Raw genomic sequence first — 18997 nt, 5'->3', positions numbered from 1 at the left:
CGCACACCTGTAGTCCCAGCTACTCAGGAGGCTGAGGCAAGAGAATCACTTGAACCTGGGAGACGGATGTTGCAGTGAGCCGAGATTGCACCACTGCACTCCAGCCTGGGTGACAGAGCAAGACTGTCTCAAATAAATAAATATACTGGCTTTGCAAGTACAAAAACTTGGTAGAAATGAGAAAAGTAGCACTAAAACATCAAATTTACATAAGACAAATTTCAGGGAAAAAAAGGTAAAAAGATTAGAAAGGAACCGACAAATATATCATTATTTCTAGAAGGGCCATTTACATAAAAACGTCACAAAAATCAACGGAACCACTGTTGAATTAGTAAGAGGTAAGCAGGATGACCAGCTTCAAGGTTCTCTACTATGACCCTGCCCTTGACTTGGTCTGCTAGTATTTGGGATGTAGTACATGAGCCTTAAAGATTCTTTCTGGTAACAGTAAAAACAGCCCTACTTTCGGCCAGGCATGGTGGCTCTTGCCTGTAATCCCAGCACTTTGGGAGGCCAAGGTGGGCAGATCACCTGAGATCAGGGGTTTGAGACCAGCCAGGCCAACATGGGGAAACTTCCTCTTTACTACAAATAGAAAAATTAGCTGGGTGTGGTGGTGCACACCTTTAATCCCAGCTACTCAGGAGGCTGAGGCAGAAGAATTGCTTGAACCCAGGAGGTGGAGGTTGCAGTGAGCCAAGATTGTGCTACTGCACTCCAGCCTGGGTGACAGAGACTCCGTCTCAAAAAAAAAAAAAAAAAAAAAAAAGGATGAGTGGCCAGGTGTGGTGGCTCACGCCTGTAATCCCAGCACTTTGGGAGGCCAAAGCAGGCGGATCACGAGGTCAGGAGGTCGAGACCATCCTGGCTAACACGGTGAAACCCTGTCTCTACTAAAAATACAAAAAATTAGCCGGGCATGGTGGTGGGCGCCTGTAGTCCCAGCTACTCAGGAGGCTGAGGCAGGAGAATGGCGTGAACCTGGGAGGCGGAGCTTGCAGTGAGCCGAGACTGCGCCACTGCACTCTAGCCTGGGCGACACAGCAAAACTCCATCTCAAAAAAAAAAAAAAAAAAAAAAGGATGAGTTAATGTCCTTTGCAGGGACATGAGGGACATGGATGAAGCTGGAAACCATCATTCTCAACAAACTTTCACAAGGACAGAAAACCAAACACCGCATGTTCTCACTCATAGGTGGGAATTGAACAATGAAAACACTTGGACACAGGGCAGGGAACATCACACACCAGGGCCTGTCATGGGGTGGGGGGCAGGGGGAGGGATAGCATTAGGAGAAATGCCTAATGTAAATGACGAGTTGATGGGTGCAGCAAACCAACATGGCACATGTATACCTATGTAACAAACCTGCACGTTGTGCACATGTACCCTAGAACTTAGAGTATTAAAAAAAAAAACAAAATACTCTGAATTAGTTATTGAAAACTTACTGCAGTCCCATAGTCTACACAGATCTATATTCATCTCTGGAAATATGCTGCTCTCCTCTTCTAATAACACCAAGATGTGGTTTTTGAATCCTGTCCTGTGAGGTGTGTGCTAGATGCCCTCATATTTAAGCTAAGAAGATAGGATCAAAATATAATTAATATAATCAATCACTTATGGCAATGAAGCAATCCAGGTATCACTTCAGGAAGACTTCAACCCAATTAAGGTAACTTTTATATAATACAAAGAAATATGATCTCTAATTATTTATACACTCTATATGAAGAATGTGTTAACTTCAGCAGAATAGTCTAAATGGCAGTGATAAAAGCAGGGTTCAGGAACCAAAGTTCAGGTGTGTGCCTCCTGTAGTCTTTAGGGAATGAGTGCTCTAACCCAAGCTCGTCTCTGTAGGGTGAGGATACACACATCAATCTGTCTTGGCTCAGTAACACTGTCCATTGAGATCACCCAGCCATGTTTGCACTTTCTACATATTATACTCCCTGGGCAACCTCCTGATTATTATAATTTGGCATCCACTGTAGATTTGCCCCTGGGGAAACATATGATGATAAGGGAGAAATAACTGATCCTCTTGAAACAATTTTGCAATTCAATTTTATACATTAATATCTTGTAAATTTGACTAGTTTGAGTAAACTCCTTAGAGCTTGACCATCTCTCGATGATCAAATTTTGGATCTCAAAAAGCTGAGCTGCAGCAGTGGTGCCCAATCTCAGTACAGCTGCTCTGTGGGGACATTTCAATGGTATGGTTTTCTCCCCAGGCTAATTTATTCTCTCACATGAGGCATGCTCTTCAGTTATCCACAGAAATGGAACCAACTTAACTCATTATCAGCTCTTCTTACACCACATCCCTCCCTCTAAGACTCAATTTTAAGTCCTCTTTAAATTGTTTTCCCCCAGACCTATCCATTAACAAATGGAAGGGAAAGCAGTAAGAAAGAATAAGTGGAATAGAAAGATTTAAAAGAAGCAAAATGTATTCTAGAGTTAGAAAAGTTTGAAAGGGAGGGGACAGAAGAGAAAAAACAGGGTAATAAAGATGGGAATGAAAGAAGACTAAATGGGTCCCTGCTGTATCTGAATGCTTCTTTCTGAGCCATTCTGGTTCTCATAAATGTATTACCTGATTTATGATCCTGTTCCTCTTCATCATCTGAATGCCTCTGTTCTTCATCTGAGGCCTGTGGCCTTTCATCATCAGAATTTTGCATTTTCTCTTCATCAGACAGCTGTGGTTGTTCTTCATCATCAGAATTCTGTTTCTCATCATCATTATCAGAAGCTACTGGCCGTTCATCATCAGAATTAGCCTTTTCCTCCTCAGATAGCTGTTGTCTCTCATCATCGGAAAGCTGAGGCCTCTCCTCATCATCTGTGTTCTGCATTTTCTCATCATCGTCAGAATTCTGCAGCTTATCTTCATCAGATCCTTGTGCCCTCTCCTCATCGTCAGAATTTTGTATCTTTTCATCATCTGACTGGTCACTTTTATCTTCTCTGCCCCATTTTTCATCATCTGAATGTGCTTTTTCAGAACCTTCTGCTTCTGAATGATGGCTCCCTCCATCCGATCTATGACCTTCGTCTTCATCATCATTAGGGGCTTCTGATCCACTGTGCTGATCTACATCTGAGGGGTCATTGTCCTCGTGGTCAGAACGCTCAGAAGCTTCTGATCTATTGTCTGATCTTTCAGAGTGATTATCACTACCACTATGATGTGAAGCTCCCTCGTCCTCACTGTCATCTCCAAACAGTTCCTTATTACTTGGTTGTCCTGAATCACCTCTTTCATCCTGATCACTTTCACTTCCAGAGGCATTACTGCCAGAGGCAGCATTCTCTTGATCAGAATCTGAGTCAGATCCAGAATCAGAATCTATGGGGTCATATAAACATAGGATAACATCAGCAAAAAAAAGGCAGAGTAAAGCAGTCCCAAAGTCCATCCCAACATAAAAGCAATGAAGAAACTGACAAAAACTGTTAGAATTAACATTCTAAGGCCGGGTGCAGTGGCTCACGCCTGTAATCCCAGCACTTTGGGAAGCTGAGGCAGGAAGATCACCTGAGGTCAGGAGTTCGAGACCAGCCTGACAAACATGGCGAAACCCTGTCTCTACTAAAAATACAAAATTTAGCCAGGCATGGTTGTGCATGCCTGTAATCCCAGCTACTCGGGAGGCTGAGACAGGAGAATCACTTGAACCCGGGAGGCAGAAGTTGCAGTGAGCGGAGATCAAGCCACTGCATTCCAGCCTGGGCGACAGAGTGAGACTCTGTCTCAGAAAAAGAAAAAGAAAAATACATTTACTAAAATCAAAGAGTCACTAGAGGGGCTCAACCAAAGATTTGAGCAGGAAAAGGAAAGAATCAGTAAGCTTGAAGATACCTCAATTCGACTGTCCAGTCTGAGAAACAGAAAGAAAAAAGAAAAAAGAGAAATGAACGGAGCCTAGAAGATTTATGGGACACCTTAAATTATACCAATGTATGCATAATGGAGTCTCAGAAGAAGAGAAATGAGCAGAAAAAAATTCTTCAATAATAGCTGAGGCCAGTCATGGTGGCTCACACCTGTAATCTCAGCACTTTGGGAGGCCAAGACGGGCAGATCACTTGAGGTCAGGAGTTCGAGACCAGCCTGGCCAACATGGCAAAACCCCATCTCTACTAAAAATACAAAAGTTAGCCAGGTATGGTGTTGCAAGCCTGTAATCCCAGCTACTTGAGAGGCTGAAACAGGAAAATCTCTTGAATCCAGGAGGTGGAGGTTGCAGTGAGCCGAGATCACACCACTGCACTCTAGCCTGAGTGACAGAACGAGACTCTGTCTCAAAAAAATAAATAAATGATAGCCGAAAAACTCCCACATTTATGAAAAATATAGATCTACACATCCAACAAGTTCAACAAATGACAAATAGGATAAACTTACAGAGGTTCACACCTAGAAACATTGTTATCAAACTGTCAAAGACAAAGAAACAATTCTAAAAGCGGGCAAAAGAGAAGCAGTTCATCCCATATAAGGAACCCTCAATAAGAGTAACAGCTGATCAGAAATCAAGGAATCCCAGAGCCATCCATAAGAGGACACATTTAAAGTGCTAAAAAGAAAGACCGTCAACTAAGAATTTTATATTCAGTAAAACTGTGCTTCAAAAACTAAGGCAATATGAAAGACAAAAGAAAACATAAATTGGACTTCCACAAAATGAAAAATTTTTGTGCAGCAAAGGATGTTATTAAGAAAGTAGGCCTGGCGCAGTGGCTCACACCTGTAATCCCAACACTTTGGGAGGCCAAGGTGGCCGGATCACCTGAGGTCAGGAGTTTGAGATCAGCCTGGCCAACATGGTGAAACCCCATCTCTACTAAAAATACAAAAATTAGACAGGCATGGTGGCTTACGCCTGTAAGCCCACTACTTGAGAGGCTGAGGCAGGAGAATCGCTTGAACCCAGGAGGTGGAGGTTGCAGTGAGCCAAGATCGTAGCACTGCACTCCAGCCTGGGCAACAGACCAAGACTCCATCTCAAATAAATAAATAAGTAAATAATATTGCTAAGTTAAGTTCAAAACTGGTTAATGTCTTAGAGGACAATAAAATCTTTTGGCTGGGTGCGGTGGCTCATGCCTGTAATCTCAGCACTCTGGGAGCCCAAGGTGGGAAGATCACCTGAGGTCAGGAGTTCGAGACCAGCCTGACCAACATGGTGAAACCCCGTCTCTACTAAAAATACAAAAATTAGCTGGGCATGGGGGCACACACCTGTAATCCCAGCTACTGGGAATAATGAGGCATAAGAATCCCTTAAACCTAGGAAGTGGAGGTTGCAGTGAGCCGAGATCGTGCCACTGCATGAAAGGGGAGACTCTGTCTCAAAAAAAAAAAAAAGCAAGTGAAGGCCGGGCGCAGTGGCTCACACCTGTAATCCCAGCACTTTGGGAGGCTGAGGTGGGCAGATCACGAGGTCAGGAGTTTGAGAACAGCCTGGCCAATACAGTGAAACCCCATCTCTACTAAAAATACAAAAATTAGCCAAGCATGGTGGTGTGCGCCTGTAGTTCCAGCTACTTGGGAGGCTGAAGCAGAATAATCACTTGAACCCGGAAGGCGGAGGTTGCAGTAAGCCGAGATTGCACCACCGCACTCCAGCCTGGGTGACAGAACGAGACTCTGTCTCAAAAAAAAAAAAGGAAAGTGAAAAAACAACCTACAGAATGGAAGAAAATATTTGCAAACCATGTATCTGATAAGTGTCTTTACCCAAAATATACAAAGAACATTTATAACTCAACAATAAAACCAATTTTTTTGTGTTTTTTGTTCATTTGTTTTCTTGGAGACAGAGTCTTGCTCTATCCTTCAGGCTGGAGTACAGTGGTGCAATCTTGGGTCACTGCAACCTCTGCCTCCCTCAAGCGATTCTCCTACCTCAGCCTCCCGAGTTTATGGGCGCACGCCACCACACCTGGCTAATTTTTTTGTATTTTTAGTAGAGATGGGGTTTTACCATGTTGGCCAGGCTGGTCTCGAACCCTGACCTCAGGTGATCCACCCACCTCAGCCTCCCAAAGTGCTGGGATTACAGGCGTGAGCCACTGCGCCCGGCCTAAAACCAATTTTTTTAAAACAGGACTTGAATAGACATTTCTCCAAACAAAGTTACACAAATGGCCAATAAATACATGAAAAGATGTTCAACAGCTGGGCGCAGTGGCTCACACCTGTAATCCCAGCACTGTGAGAGGCCGAGGCAGGCGGATCACCTGAGGTCAGGAGTTTGAGACCAGCCTGGCCAAAATGGCAAAACCTCATGTCTACTAAAAATACAAAAATTAGCAGGGTGTGGTGGCAGGCGCCTGTAATCCCAGCTATTCGGGAGGCCAAGGGAGGAGAATCGCTTGAACCCAGGAGGCAAAGGCAGGAGAATCGCTTGAACCTAGCACTTTGAGAGGCCGAGGCAGGCGGATCACCTGAGGTCAGGAGTTTGGGACCAGCCTGGCCAACATGACAAAACCTCATCTCTACTTAAAATACAAAAATTAGCAGGGTATTGGTGGTGGGTGCCTGTAATCACAGCTACTCAGGAGGTTAAGGCAGGAGAATTGCTTGAACCCGGAGGCGGAGGTTGCAATGAGCCAAAATTGTGACACTGCACCGCAGCCTGGGCGACAGACTGAGACTCCGTCAAAAAAAAAAAAAAAAAAAAAGATGTTCAACATCATTAGCCTTTAGGAAAGTGTAAACTGAAACCACAATGAGACACCACTTGATAACATCAAGGATGGCTATTTTAGAAAGAAATAAAAACTTAAAATAACTGTTGGTAAATATGTGGGGAAAGGGAACCCTGGTGCATTGCTGGTGGTAATGTAAAATGGCTCAACCACTATGGAAAACAGTTTGGCTGCTCCTCAAAATATTAAAGAATTACCATATGACTCTGCACTCCTACATAATACCCTCCTTCCAAAATTAAAAACAGGCACCCAAACATGTACATGAATTTATTTATTTTTTTGGAGACAGAGTCTCACTTTATCACCCAGGTTGAAGTGAAGTGATGCAATCTCAGCTCACTTCCAACCTCTGTCTCCCGGGTTCAAGTGATTCTTATGCCTCAGCCTCCTGAGTACCTGGGACTACAGGCATGCACCACCACACCTGGCTAACAGTTTGTATTTTTAGTAGAGACAGGGTTTCGCCATGTTGCCCAGGCTGGTCTTCAACTCCTGAGCTCAGGCAAATCCGCCTGCCTGAACCAGGAATGTTTACAGTAACACTATTCAAACAACCCAATGTCCATCAACAGATAAATGGATTAACAAATTTAGGATATACGCATTCGATGGAATATTATTAAGTCATTAAAAATGAATGAAGTACTGATACATGCTACAATGCCTTGAAGACATTATGCTAAGTAAAAGAAGCCAGACACAAAAGACCCCAATGCATGATTCAATTTATATGAAATTCCCAGAACAGATAAGTACAGAAACAATAGCAGACAGGAGTTGGAGGAAGGAGCAAATGGGGAGAAAGTGCTTTATGAACACAGTGTTTTATTTGGGGGTGATGAAAATAACAACTAGATATATGTTGTCTACAAGAGACTCACTTTAGAACCAAATATACAAACAGGTTGAAAGCAAAAGGATAGAAAGATATTACATGTAAACAGCAACCAAAAGAGAGCTGTGGTAGGTATACTAATATTGCACAAAACAGATTTTATAACAAAAATTGTTATAAGAGACAAAGGATCATTAAATCCATCATAAAAATATAAATAATTATAAACATATGCACCTAAAGACAAAACCAAGAGAATTGAAGGGAAACATAGACGGTTCAACATAATAGTCAGAGACTTCAATAATGGATAGAACTCGCCAGGCACGGTGGCTCACGTCTGTAATCCCAGCACTTTGGGAGGCCGAGGTGGGCGGATCACTTGAGGTTAGGAGTTCAAGACTAGCCTGGCCAACATGGTGAAACCTCGTATCTACTAAAAATACAAAAAACTAGCCAGGTGTGGTGGCACACGCCTATTGTAATTCCAGCTACTAGGGAGGCTGAGGTAGGAGAATCGCTTGAACCTGGGAAGCAGAGGTTGCAGTGAGCCAAGATCACACCACTGCACTCCAGCCTGGGTGACAGAGCAAGACCCTGTCTCAAAAAAATAAAATAAAATAATGGATAGAACTGCTAGATTAAAGATCAATAAACACAGGACTTGAGCGACACTATAAACCAATTAGACATAATAGACAATCAATAGGACGCTGCATCCAACAACAGCATCTTCCCAAGTGCATATGGAACATTCCCCAGGATAGTCCATGCTAGGATACAAAACAAGTCTCAAACATTTTAAAAAACTGAAATCATACAAAATACATTCTCTGACCACAAGTGAATTAAAATTAGAAATCAATAACAAAAAGAAATCTGAAAAATTCATAAACTTGTGGAAATTAAACAACACACTTTAAAACAATCAAGGACTCATAGAAATCACAAGGAAGGCCGGGTGCAGTGGCTCACACCTGTAATCCCAGCACTTTGGGAGGCCGAAGGAGGCAGATTGCCTGAGTCTAGCAGTTTGAGACCAGCCTGGGCAAAATGGCAAAACCCCATCTTTACTAAAAATACCCAAAAAAAAAAAAAAAGAAAAGAAAAAACATAGCCAGGCATAGTAGTGTGCACTTGCAGTACTAGCTACTCAGGAGGCTGAGGTGGGAGAATTATCTAAGCCAGGGAGGTTGAGGATTCAGTGTGCCAAGATCGCGCCATTGCACTCCAGCCTGGGCAACCGGAGAGAGACTCTGTCTCAAAAAATAAAAAAATAAAGAAATCGCAAAGAAAATTAGGAAATATTTTGAGACAAATAAAAATGAAAATACAGGCCAGGCGCGGTGGCTCATGCCTGTAATCCCAGCAATTTGGGAGGCCGAGATGGGCGGATCACATGAGGTCAGGAGTTTGAGACCAGCGTGGCCAGCATGGTAAAGCCCCAGTCTCTACTAAAAAACAAAAAAATTAGCCAGGTGTGGTGGCACGTGCCTGTGGTCCCAGCTACTCAGGAGGCTGAGGCACGAGAATCGCTTGAACCTGGGAGGCGGAGGTTGCAGTGAGCCAAGATCGAGCCACAGCACTCCAGCCTGGGGGACAAGAGCGAGACTTCATTTCAAAAAAAAAAAAAAAGAAAACACAGCATACCAATACTTAAGGAAACATGTTCTGTGCTCCCACAGGTGTGGGGGAATAAACTTAAGGATACAATGAAAACAGTCCTCAAGGTACTCAAGAAAATTAGGCTGGGCGTGGTGGCTCATGCCTGTAATCCCAGCACTTTGGGAGGCCAAGATGGGTGGATCACAAGGTCAGGAGTCTGGGACCAGCCTGGCCAATGTAGTGAAATCCTGTCTCTACGAAAAATACAAAAATTAGCCGGGTGTGGTGGCACATGCCTGTAGTCCCAGCTACTCAGAAGGCTGAGGCGGGAGAATCGCCTGAACCCGGGAGGCAGGGGTTGCAGTGAGCCGAGACCACACCATTGCACTCCAGCCTGGGTGACAGAGTGAAACTCCGTCTCAAAAAAAAAAAAAAAAAAAATTAGACCAGTGATAAAAGAAACAGAGAATGGAAAAACAATGAAGAAAATTAATGAAACCAAAAGTTTGTTCTTTGAAAACATCAAAAAACAGACAAGGCTTTGACTAGACCAAGAAAAAGAAAGAGAAAACTAAAATTACTAAAATCAGGAATCAAAGTGGGGACATTACTACCAACTTTACAGGAATAATAAGGATTATAAGAGAATACTATAAACTATGGTATACTAACAAATTAGATAACTTAGATGAAACTGATCAATTCCTAGAAACACACAAATTATCAAAACTGATTCAAAATGGAATAGAAAATCTGAATAGACCTATAACCAAGAGTTTGAATCAGTAATGGGAAATTTTCCACCAAAGAAAAGCCCAAGACCAGATGCCTTCACTGGTAAATCCTACTGAATGTTTTTAAAAGATTTAACACCTATCCTTCTCAAACTGCCCAACAATTGAAGTGAGGGAGTACTTTCTAACTCATTCTATGAGGCCAATATTACCCTTCTACCAAAGCCAGACCAAGACATCACAAGAAAACTACAGACCAATTATCCACCAAAACAGAGATGAAAAAACCACTTAAAAAAATACTATCAAATCAAACCCTAAAGCATATTAAAAGAATACAATACCAAGCTGGGTGAGGTGGCTCACACCTGTAATCCCAGCACTTTGGAAGGCTGAGGTGGGCAGATCACTCGAGCCCAGAAGTTCAAGACCAGTGTGGCCAACATAGCAACATCCAATCTCCATTAAAATTACAAAAATTAGGTGGGTGTGGTGGAATGTGCCTGTAGTCCCAGCTACCTGGGAGGCTGAGGTGTGAGGATGACTTGAGTCCCGGAGGTAGAGGGTGCAGTGAGCCGAGGTTGCGCCACTGCACTCTAGCCTGGGCAACAGAGCAAGATCCTGTCCCAAAAAAAAGAAAAAAAACAAAAAACAAAAAAATGGAACATACATCATGACCAAGTGGGATTTATCCTAGTATTACAAGGGTAGTTCAACATCTAAAAACCAATCAAAGCGAAACACCATATAAAGAATAAAGAAAAAATCATGTGATCATCGACCCAGAAAAAGCATCTGATAAAATCCAACACCTTCTCATGATGCCATTCAACAAACTAGGAACAGGAGTGAACTTCCTCAACCTGATCAAAAGCATCTACAAAAAAAGCCCCACAGATAACATCATATGTAATGGTGAAAACCTAGATGGTTTCTTCCTAAGATCAGAGACAACACAATGATGTTTATTGTCACCACTCCCATTCAACATTTTACAAAAAGTTCTAGCTGTGGCAATTAGGCAAGAAAAAGAAATTAAAAGCATACCAATTGGAAAGGAAGTAAAACTGTCTCTTTCATAGATATGTTTTTTTTTTTTTTTGAGACAGGGTCTTCCTCTTTCACCCAGACTGGAGTGCAGTGGTGTGATCTCAGCTCACTGCAACCTCTGCCTCCCAGGTTAAAGTGATTCTTGTGCCTCAACCTCCCAAGTAGCTGGGATGACAGGCGTGTGCCATCACACCTGGCTAACTTTTGTATTTTTAGTAGAGACGAGATTTCGCCATGTTGGCCAGGATGGTCTCAAACTCCTGGCCTCAAGTGATCCACCCACCTCGACCTCCCAAGATTTTTTTTTTTAAGAGACAGGGTCTGGCCGGGCGCGGTGGCTCACGCTTGTAATCCCAGCACTTTGGGAGGCTGAGGCGGGCGGATCACGAGGTCAGGAGATCGAGACCACGGTGAAACCCCGTCTCTACTAAAAATACAAAAAAAAAATAGCTGGGTGTGGTGGCGGGCGCCTGTAGTCCCAGCTACTCGGAGAGGCTGAGGCAGGAGAATGGCGTGAACCCGGGAGGCGGAGCTTGCAGTGAGCCGAGATTGCGCCACTGCACTCCAGCCTGGGCGACAGAGCCAGACTCCATCTCAAAAAAAAAAAAAAGAGACAGGGTCTTGCTCTGTTGCTGAGGCAGGAATGTAGTGGTACAATCATAGCTCACTGCAGCCTTGAACTCCTGGTTCAAGTGGTCTTCCCATCCTGGCCTCCCAAAGTGCTGGGATTACAGGTGTGAGCCACTGCACCCAGCCAACATGATCTTATATGTAGAAAATCCTAAAGAATCCACACACACACACACAAACACACACACACAAAAGATTACAGCTAATACATTCAGCAAGGTTGCAGAATACAAGATCAACATACAAAAATCAGTTGTATTTCTATACACTAGCAATAAATAATTCAAAATGAGATTAAGAAAACCATTCCACTTGCAACCAGGCGCGGTTGCCCACCCCTGTAATCCCAGCACTTTGGGAGGCCAAGGCGGGTGGATCACCTGAGGTCAGCAGTTCGAGACCAGCCTGGCCAACATGGAGAAACTACGTCTCTACTAAAAATACAAAAATTAGCCAGGCATGGTGGCGCATGCCTGTAATCCCAGCTACTTGGGAGGCTAAGGCAAGAGAATCGCTTGAACCCAGGGGGCACAGAGGTTGCAGTGAGCGGAGATCGCGCCATTGCACTCCAGCCTGGGCAACAAGCGAAACTCCATCTCAAAAAAAAAAAAAAAAAAAAAAGAAAGAAAAAGAAAACCATTCCACTTCCAATAGTATCCAGTAGAATAAAATACTTCGTAATAAATTTAACCTAAGAAGTGCAGGACTTATACACTGAAAATTACAAAACATTGTTGAAAGAAATTAAGAACTGGCATATTTATACATGAAAGCAGCATGCCTAGGTAGAGGTTCTACTCATTGTTAAAATAAGAGTTATCGGATGTAGTCCGGGCACAGTGGCTCACGCCTGTAATCCCAGCACTCTGGGAGGCCGAGGCAGGCAGATCACAAGGTCAGGAGATCGAGACTATCCTGGCTGACAATTGTTAGCCTCTCTACTAAATTGTTAGCATCTAATTGTTAGCGTCTCTCCTAAAAATACAAAAAAAAAAAAAAAATTAACTAGGCGTGGTGGCAGGCGCCTGTAGTCCCAGCTACTCGGGAGGCTGAGGCAGGAGAATGGCGTGAACCCAGGAGGCGGAGCTTGCAGTGGGCCAAGATCGGGCCACTGCACCCTAGCCTGGGCGACAGAGCAAGACTCTGTCTAAAAAAAAAAAAAGAGTTATTGGATGTAGTTATTTTCCCCAGCTCTCACAGACCAGGGAAATAATGAAATATGCTAGGCATAAAAGGAATCATATCTATACAATCTTCAGGAACCAACAGCAATCTTCAAGGATAGCGTACCAGATTTGGAAGTAAATCCTGGAAGAAAGTCTCAATGGCCTTACAAGAAGGTAAAACACGAAGCCCAGAGAAGCAACCAGCTCCACTCCTCACCTCCCTATACGCTGAGTTTGCGATGCGACAGCACTGCAGGGTACACCTTATGAAACTGTTGTTTCTACCCATCCAATCAATCAATTATGCATTAAGCACTGATGTAAACTGAGAGGTAAGGGGATCATCTTTTCATCATTATATCCCCAAAATCTAGCAAAACAGCTGGAACACGATAGGGGATCAATACTTATCAACTTAATTAATAACTTCATGGAAATGAGCCATGGGAGGGTTCACATAGAACTGTGCCTTGAAGGGTGAATGGGATATACACAAGTGAAAATGAGGAAAAAATGAAAACATGAGCAAAGGTAGTAGAACAAGAGTTAATATACGGAGCTCTATACTTCACACTTATCCTGACTAGCATCTCCTGGATACCCACCCCTGTAGAGCCTTCACACTAGAATTTAGTTCTCTGTACCTCCACCTAGTGCTACCGTCACTACGCTCTAGAAATTATGAATAAATTAGAGTTGGAGAAAATGGAGGACAAAAAAAAAGAACCACCAAACAATGCATTTTACTAAGGAAAAAATGTACACAGATACACTACTTGGAGCCTCGAGGGTTGCAAGAATTCTGAACTTGGTCTTGGGTTCTTTCTCACTTCAAATAGCTCCTATTCATATTTCAAGTGCCCGTAGTCTCAACTACTTGGAGGCTGAGGCAGAAGGATGGCTTGAGCCCAGAAGTTCAAGGCCAACCTGAGCAACACAGTGAGACCCTGTCTCTAAAAAAGTAAACTTTAAGAAAACACCCACAATCCTATGCCAGAAATACTTCCAAGCACCATGCACATACACTCATTCATTCATTTCATCAACAAATCCTTCATTCCTCCTCTCTGCACATAGACCCCATGCACTCCTGAATCTAACATCACAGACTCCGGAAATTCTGGAGTTTCTGCACAAGCTCTTAGAGAACACATTCTCTCCAATGTAAAACATCTATCTGTAACCCCATCCCATTATCCGTCCCAGACTCCTCATCCAGACATCTCAAGCTCCCTGTCACACCATGCTCTGGTTTCATTCAAGACGGCATTCTGAGGCCCTCTGTAAATTCGCCCACCCCATCCCATACTCCTGCATTCATTTCCATTCATTCACAAACAGCCCTTACTCTGCGCTGGCCTGTGCAAGGCAAGGCGGAACAGGACTCCAACGTTCCTACCCGCGCTGCGCAGGCTCGCCTGCACCTCCACCCATGCCCCGCGCCCCCTTCGCTCCACAAGCTCCCAGGAACCGTCTGCTCCACCGACACCCAGAGCCTCGAGGCGCAGACTGTCTGACTCTCCATCCTGCCCGCCGGAGAAGGATGGCACCTCCGGTAGTGCAGGGGGCGCTGAGGCAGGAGTGGAGGAAACGCCACCTCTTGCCTGCGGCGCCGGAGCCTCCACGGTTGTCCGGCTCCCAAAGCGGAAAGGCCTGCCCCGCACCCATCCTCCGAAGCCCAGCGAACCCACCTTTACGCTCAACTTCGCTGTCGGCGTCGCTCCCGAAGAGGTCCTCCATATCCGCCATTATCGCTCACGTCCGCTGCTGCCTCGGTTAGGGGCAGCTCCCAGCCTCTCTTTACGGCACGGAACCACTGAAACACGACAGTGTCGCAAAGATTCGCCGAAGACACTCCTTTCCTTCCGTGACCTAGTTTTCGCTCGCCCAGTGAACTTATCCTCTCCTGGGTCTGCATGGTATACAAGCCCGGCCATTTCGTCAATATCTGTTATTTGCCAGGATTCTTATCAGGGGGCGGGGCGTCCTGCGTTCGGGTGCGGGTGCGGATGAGGTGGGCGGTGACTGGCGCTCCCTGGGGAGGGGACTCTGGCTGGATTAAACCTATAGCGACTCAGGACTGAAGCCCTTTGTTTCTTATTGAACAGCTATTCTCTAGTTACTTCATCCCAAACCCCTTTACCCTCTTAAAAATTGTTGAGGACGCGAAAGAGCTTTTGTTTACGTGGGGTACAGATATTGATATTTGCTGTATTCTTACTAATACGGTAATAAATGTTTAAGTTATTAATTCATTTAAAAATAATATACATGTTAACAAACAGCTTTTTTAAGCTTTAAATGACCATTTTTTTGGCCGGGCGCGGTGGCTCACGCCTGTAATCCCAGCACTTCGGGAGGCCTAGGCGGGCGAATTGCCTGAGCTCCTGAGTTTGCGACCAGCCTGGGCAACACGGTGAAACCCTGTCTCTACTAAAATACAAAAAATTAGCCGGGTGTGGTGGCGGGCGCCTGTAGTCCCAGCTACTCGGGAGGCTGAGGCAGGAGAATTGCTTGAACCCGGACAGTGGAGGTTGCTGTGAGCCGGGATCGCACCACTGCACTCCAGCTTGGGCGACTGAGCGAGACTCCGTCTCAATAAATAAATAAATAAATATAAATAAAAAGACCATTATTTTCTTTTCTTTTTTTTTCTTTTTTTTTTTATTAATTTTTTTTGCACACAAAAACAATAAACATTTTCTAAAAATACATACAAACAAAAAGATGCGTATCAAACATATTAGGAAGGTTACACATGGGAAGTCGGGGAATAGAAATGGGGGGTGGGAGTTAAAATAAGGTAGAGAGGGACTTTATGTGGATCAGTGATAATAACTCAATCCTCTATTTGACAAAGAAGAGGGAGAAGGAAGAGGAAGAAAAAGAAAGTGGGATAAAGGATCAGAAAGGGAGGAAAATAAAAAAAATTAGAGTATGACTCCAGGGTAGACCTGTTTTGTTGTCACTGAGTTGGTTGGTTGGTTTGTCTGTTGTATTTTTCATGTTTCGCCAAGTTGGCCAGACTGGTCTCGAACTCCTAGCCCGAAGTGATCAACCCGCCTCGCCCCCCAGAGTGCTGGGACCACAGGTGTGAGCCACCACGTCCAGCCCCCACATTGCTTCTGGCCTCCATGGTAGACCTCCCAGACGGAGCGGCCGGGCAGAGGCGCTCCTCACTTCTTCCCAGACACGGGGCAGCCGGGCAGAGGCGCTCCTCACTTCCCAGACGGGGCGGCCAGGCAGAGACGCTCCTCACTTCTTCCCAGACGATAGGTGGCCGGGCAGAGGCGCCCCTCACTTCCCAGACAATGGGTGGCCGGGCAGAGGCGCTCCTCACTTCCCAGACGATGGGTGGCCGGGCAGAGGCGCTCCTCACTTCCCAGACGGGGCGGCCGGGCAGAGGCGCTCCTCACTTCCCAGACGGGGCGGCCGGGCCGAGGCGCTCCTCACTTCCCAGACGGGGCGGCCGGGCCGAGGCGCTCCTCACTTCTTCCCGGACGGGGCGGCCGGGCAGAGGCGCTCCTCACTTCTTCCCGGACGGGGCGGCCGGGCAGAGGCGCTCCTCACTTCCCCCCGGACGGGGCGGCCGGGCAGAGGCGCTCCTCACTTCTTCCCGGACGGGGCGGCCGGGCAGAGGCGCTCCTCACTTCTTCCCGGACGGGGCGGCCGGGCAGAGGCGCTCCTCACTTCTTCCCGGACGGGGCGGCCGGGCAGAGGCGCTCCTCACTTCCCAGACGGGGCGGCCGGGCAGAGGCGCTCCTCACTTCTTCCCGGACGGGGCGGCCGGGCAGAGGCGCTCCTCACTTCCTCCCAGACAGGGCGGCCGGGCAGAGGCGCTCCTCACTTCCTCCCGGACGGGGCGGCCGGGCAGAGGCGCTCCTCACCTCCCAGACGATAGGTGGCCAGGCAGAGGCGCTCCTCACTTCCCAGACGGGGCGGCCGGGCAGAGGCGCTCCTCACTTCCCAGACGATGGGTGGCCGGGCAGAGGCGCTCCTCACTTCCCAGGCGGGGCGGCTGGGCAGAGGCGCTCCTCACTTCCCAGACGATGGGTGGCCGGGCAGAGGCGCTCCTCACTTCCCAGGCGGGGCGGCCGGGCAGAGGCACTCCTCACTTCCCAGACGATGGGTGGCCGGGCAGAGGTGCTCCTCACTTCCCAGACGGGGCGAAAAAGACCATTATTTTCTAAAAAATATTTAGGCCAGGTGCGGTGGCTCACTCCTGTAATCCCAGCTCCTTGGGAGACCGAGAGGGGAAGATCACCTGAGGTCAGGAGTTCGAGACCAGCCTGGCCAACAAGGTGAAACCCTGTCTCTACTAAAAATACAAAATTTAGCCAGGCGTGGTGGCACATGACTGTAATCCCAGCTACTCGGGAGGCTGAGGCAGGAGAATCACTTGAAACCTGGGAGGTAGAGCTTGCAGTGAGCCGAGATCGTGCCATTGCACTCCAGCCTGGAGACAGAGTGAAACTGCATCTCAAAAAAAAAAAAAATTTTAGAAGAGTGGAATTGTTTTAGTTTTGAAAATATCTTTAATGCCTAGCTTAAAAGAAGACGTCTGAATTCTCATACCTGTTTCTACAATCTGTTGAGAAATGTAGTTGAAGCACATGAAGAAAATCTGGTCTTGCACAAATACATTTGTAATTGGAAAAGGGAGGCTCTCTCAGGGCTTTCTCAGATCCCCTGAAAGAGTCTCCATCCAACCACAGCTTTGGAGCAGTGATTCTCAAACATCATAGATTTTCCTTCCTACTTTGGTTTGAATGTCCTCTCCAAAACTCATGTTGAAATTTAATTGCCGGCCGGGCGCGGTGGCTCACGCTTGTAATCCCAGCACTTTGGGTGGCCGAGGCGGGCGGATCACGAGGTCAGGAGATTGAGACCATCCTGGCTAACACGGTGAAACCCCGTCTCTACTAAAAATACAAAAAAGTAGCCGGGCGTGGTGGCGGGCGCCTGTAGTCCCAGCTACTCGGAGAGGCTGAGGCAGGAGAATGGCGTGAACCCGGGAGGCGGAGCTTGCAGTGAGCCGAGATTGCACCACTGCACTCCAGCCTGGGTGACAGAGCGAGACTCTGTCTCAAAAAAAAAAAAAAAAAAAGAAAAGAAAAGAAATTTAATTGCCATTGTGAAGATATTAAGAGGTGGGACTTTTAAGAGGTGATTAGGTCATGAGGGGTCTGCCCTCCCATGTGGATTAATGCCATTATCACGGGAGTGGGTTAGTTATTGCAGGAGTGGTCTCCTAATAAAAGAATAAGTTTGGGCCGGGCGCGGTGGCTCACGCCTGTAATCCCAGCACTCTGGGAGGCCGAGGTAGGTGGATCACGAGGTCAGGAGATCCAGACCATCCTGGCGAACATGGTGAAACCCCGTCTCTACTAAAATACAAAAAATTAGCCGGGTGTGGTGGTGGGAGCCTGTAGTCCCAGCTACTCAGGAGGCTGAGGCAGGAGAATGGTGTGAACCCGGGAGGCGGAGCTTGCAGTGAGCAGAGATCGCGCCACTGCACTCCAGCCTGGGCGACAGAGCGAGACTCTGTCTCAGAAAAAAAAAGAAAAAAAAAAAGAAAATTCAGACTTATGTGAAGAAAAAAAGCACAGAATAAATGTAATGAGTCAGAAATTATTTCTTAGGACAGAAGCAAAGTTTGTCCTTTTGGAACCTTTTAAATATAGGGTTGGGTTTAGGAACCCGCTTCCTGGAATAGATAGACTTTAGACTCCTTCCTGAAGCGTGAGGGTTACCAGGGAGCTATGTCCTGAAAAGACCTTTGCAGCAGGCAGGATGAGGTCAGCGTACTCAACACCAGAGCAGGAACAACTACTGGAGGAAAGAATCAGAAGGAACAAAGAAAGGAGGACGGGGTACGGAGGGTGCTGTGGGTGTTAGTGGAGGAAGCTGAATAAGAAAAATGATATGCAGAAAAGATATCAAAGAAACTGAAAATGAGAAGTATAAGGAAGGAAAGAAAAGACGGAAAAAATAGATTAAGAAGACAAAGGGAAAGGAGTGAGAGAAGGGGATGGAAAAATAATTCTTTAAGGCACGTAATAAAATAGTACTGAGGTGGGGAAATATTGATACAAAAATGTGAAAACATCCCAACAGCACATAGAGACAGAGAGAAACATTAGGAAATGTAGACTTCCCTGCCAACCAAAATTTTACAAATAGGAACCACTAAAACAGATCCGGCTCAAACACAAAGCAAAACTGAAAATTTCACTT

General features: G+C 45.9%; 1 protein-coding gene across 1 annotated transcript in view; it reads right to left on the bottom strand.

Annotated features, from left to right (window-relative positions):
* The window catches only part of LEO1 (LEO1 homolog, Paf1/RNA polymerase II complex component), a 41650-nt gene extending 26934 nt beyond the window's left edge, over positions 1-14716 (bottom strand). Inside the window, exons 1-2 of the mRNA XM_030814085.1 lie at positions 14452-14716; positions 2614-3369 (exon numbers count right to left, since the gene is read on the bottom strand). Of these exons, the coding sequence (XP_030669945.1) occupies positions 2614-3369; positions 14452-14509 (814 nt within the window). The 5' untranslated portion in view covers positions 14510-14716. The remainder of the gene's footprint in view (positions 1-2613; positions 3370-14451) is intronic.
* Between the last annotated feature and the right edge of the window lie 4281 nt (positions 14717-18997).

This window comes from Nomascus leucogenys, chromosome 6, assembly GCF_006542625.1.
Source record: "Nomascus leucogenys isolate Asia chromosome 6, Asia_NLE_v1, whole genome shotgun sequence".
Lineage (NCBI taxonomy): Eukaryota > Metazoa > Chordata > Mammalia > Primates > Hylobatidae > Nomascus > Nomascus leucogenys.
Note: the sequence above shows the minus strand (reverse complement) of the source record. Positions and strands in the feature narration are given on the sequence as shown.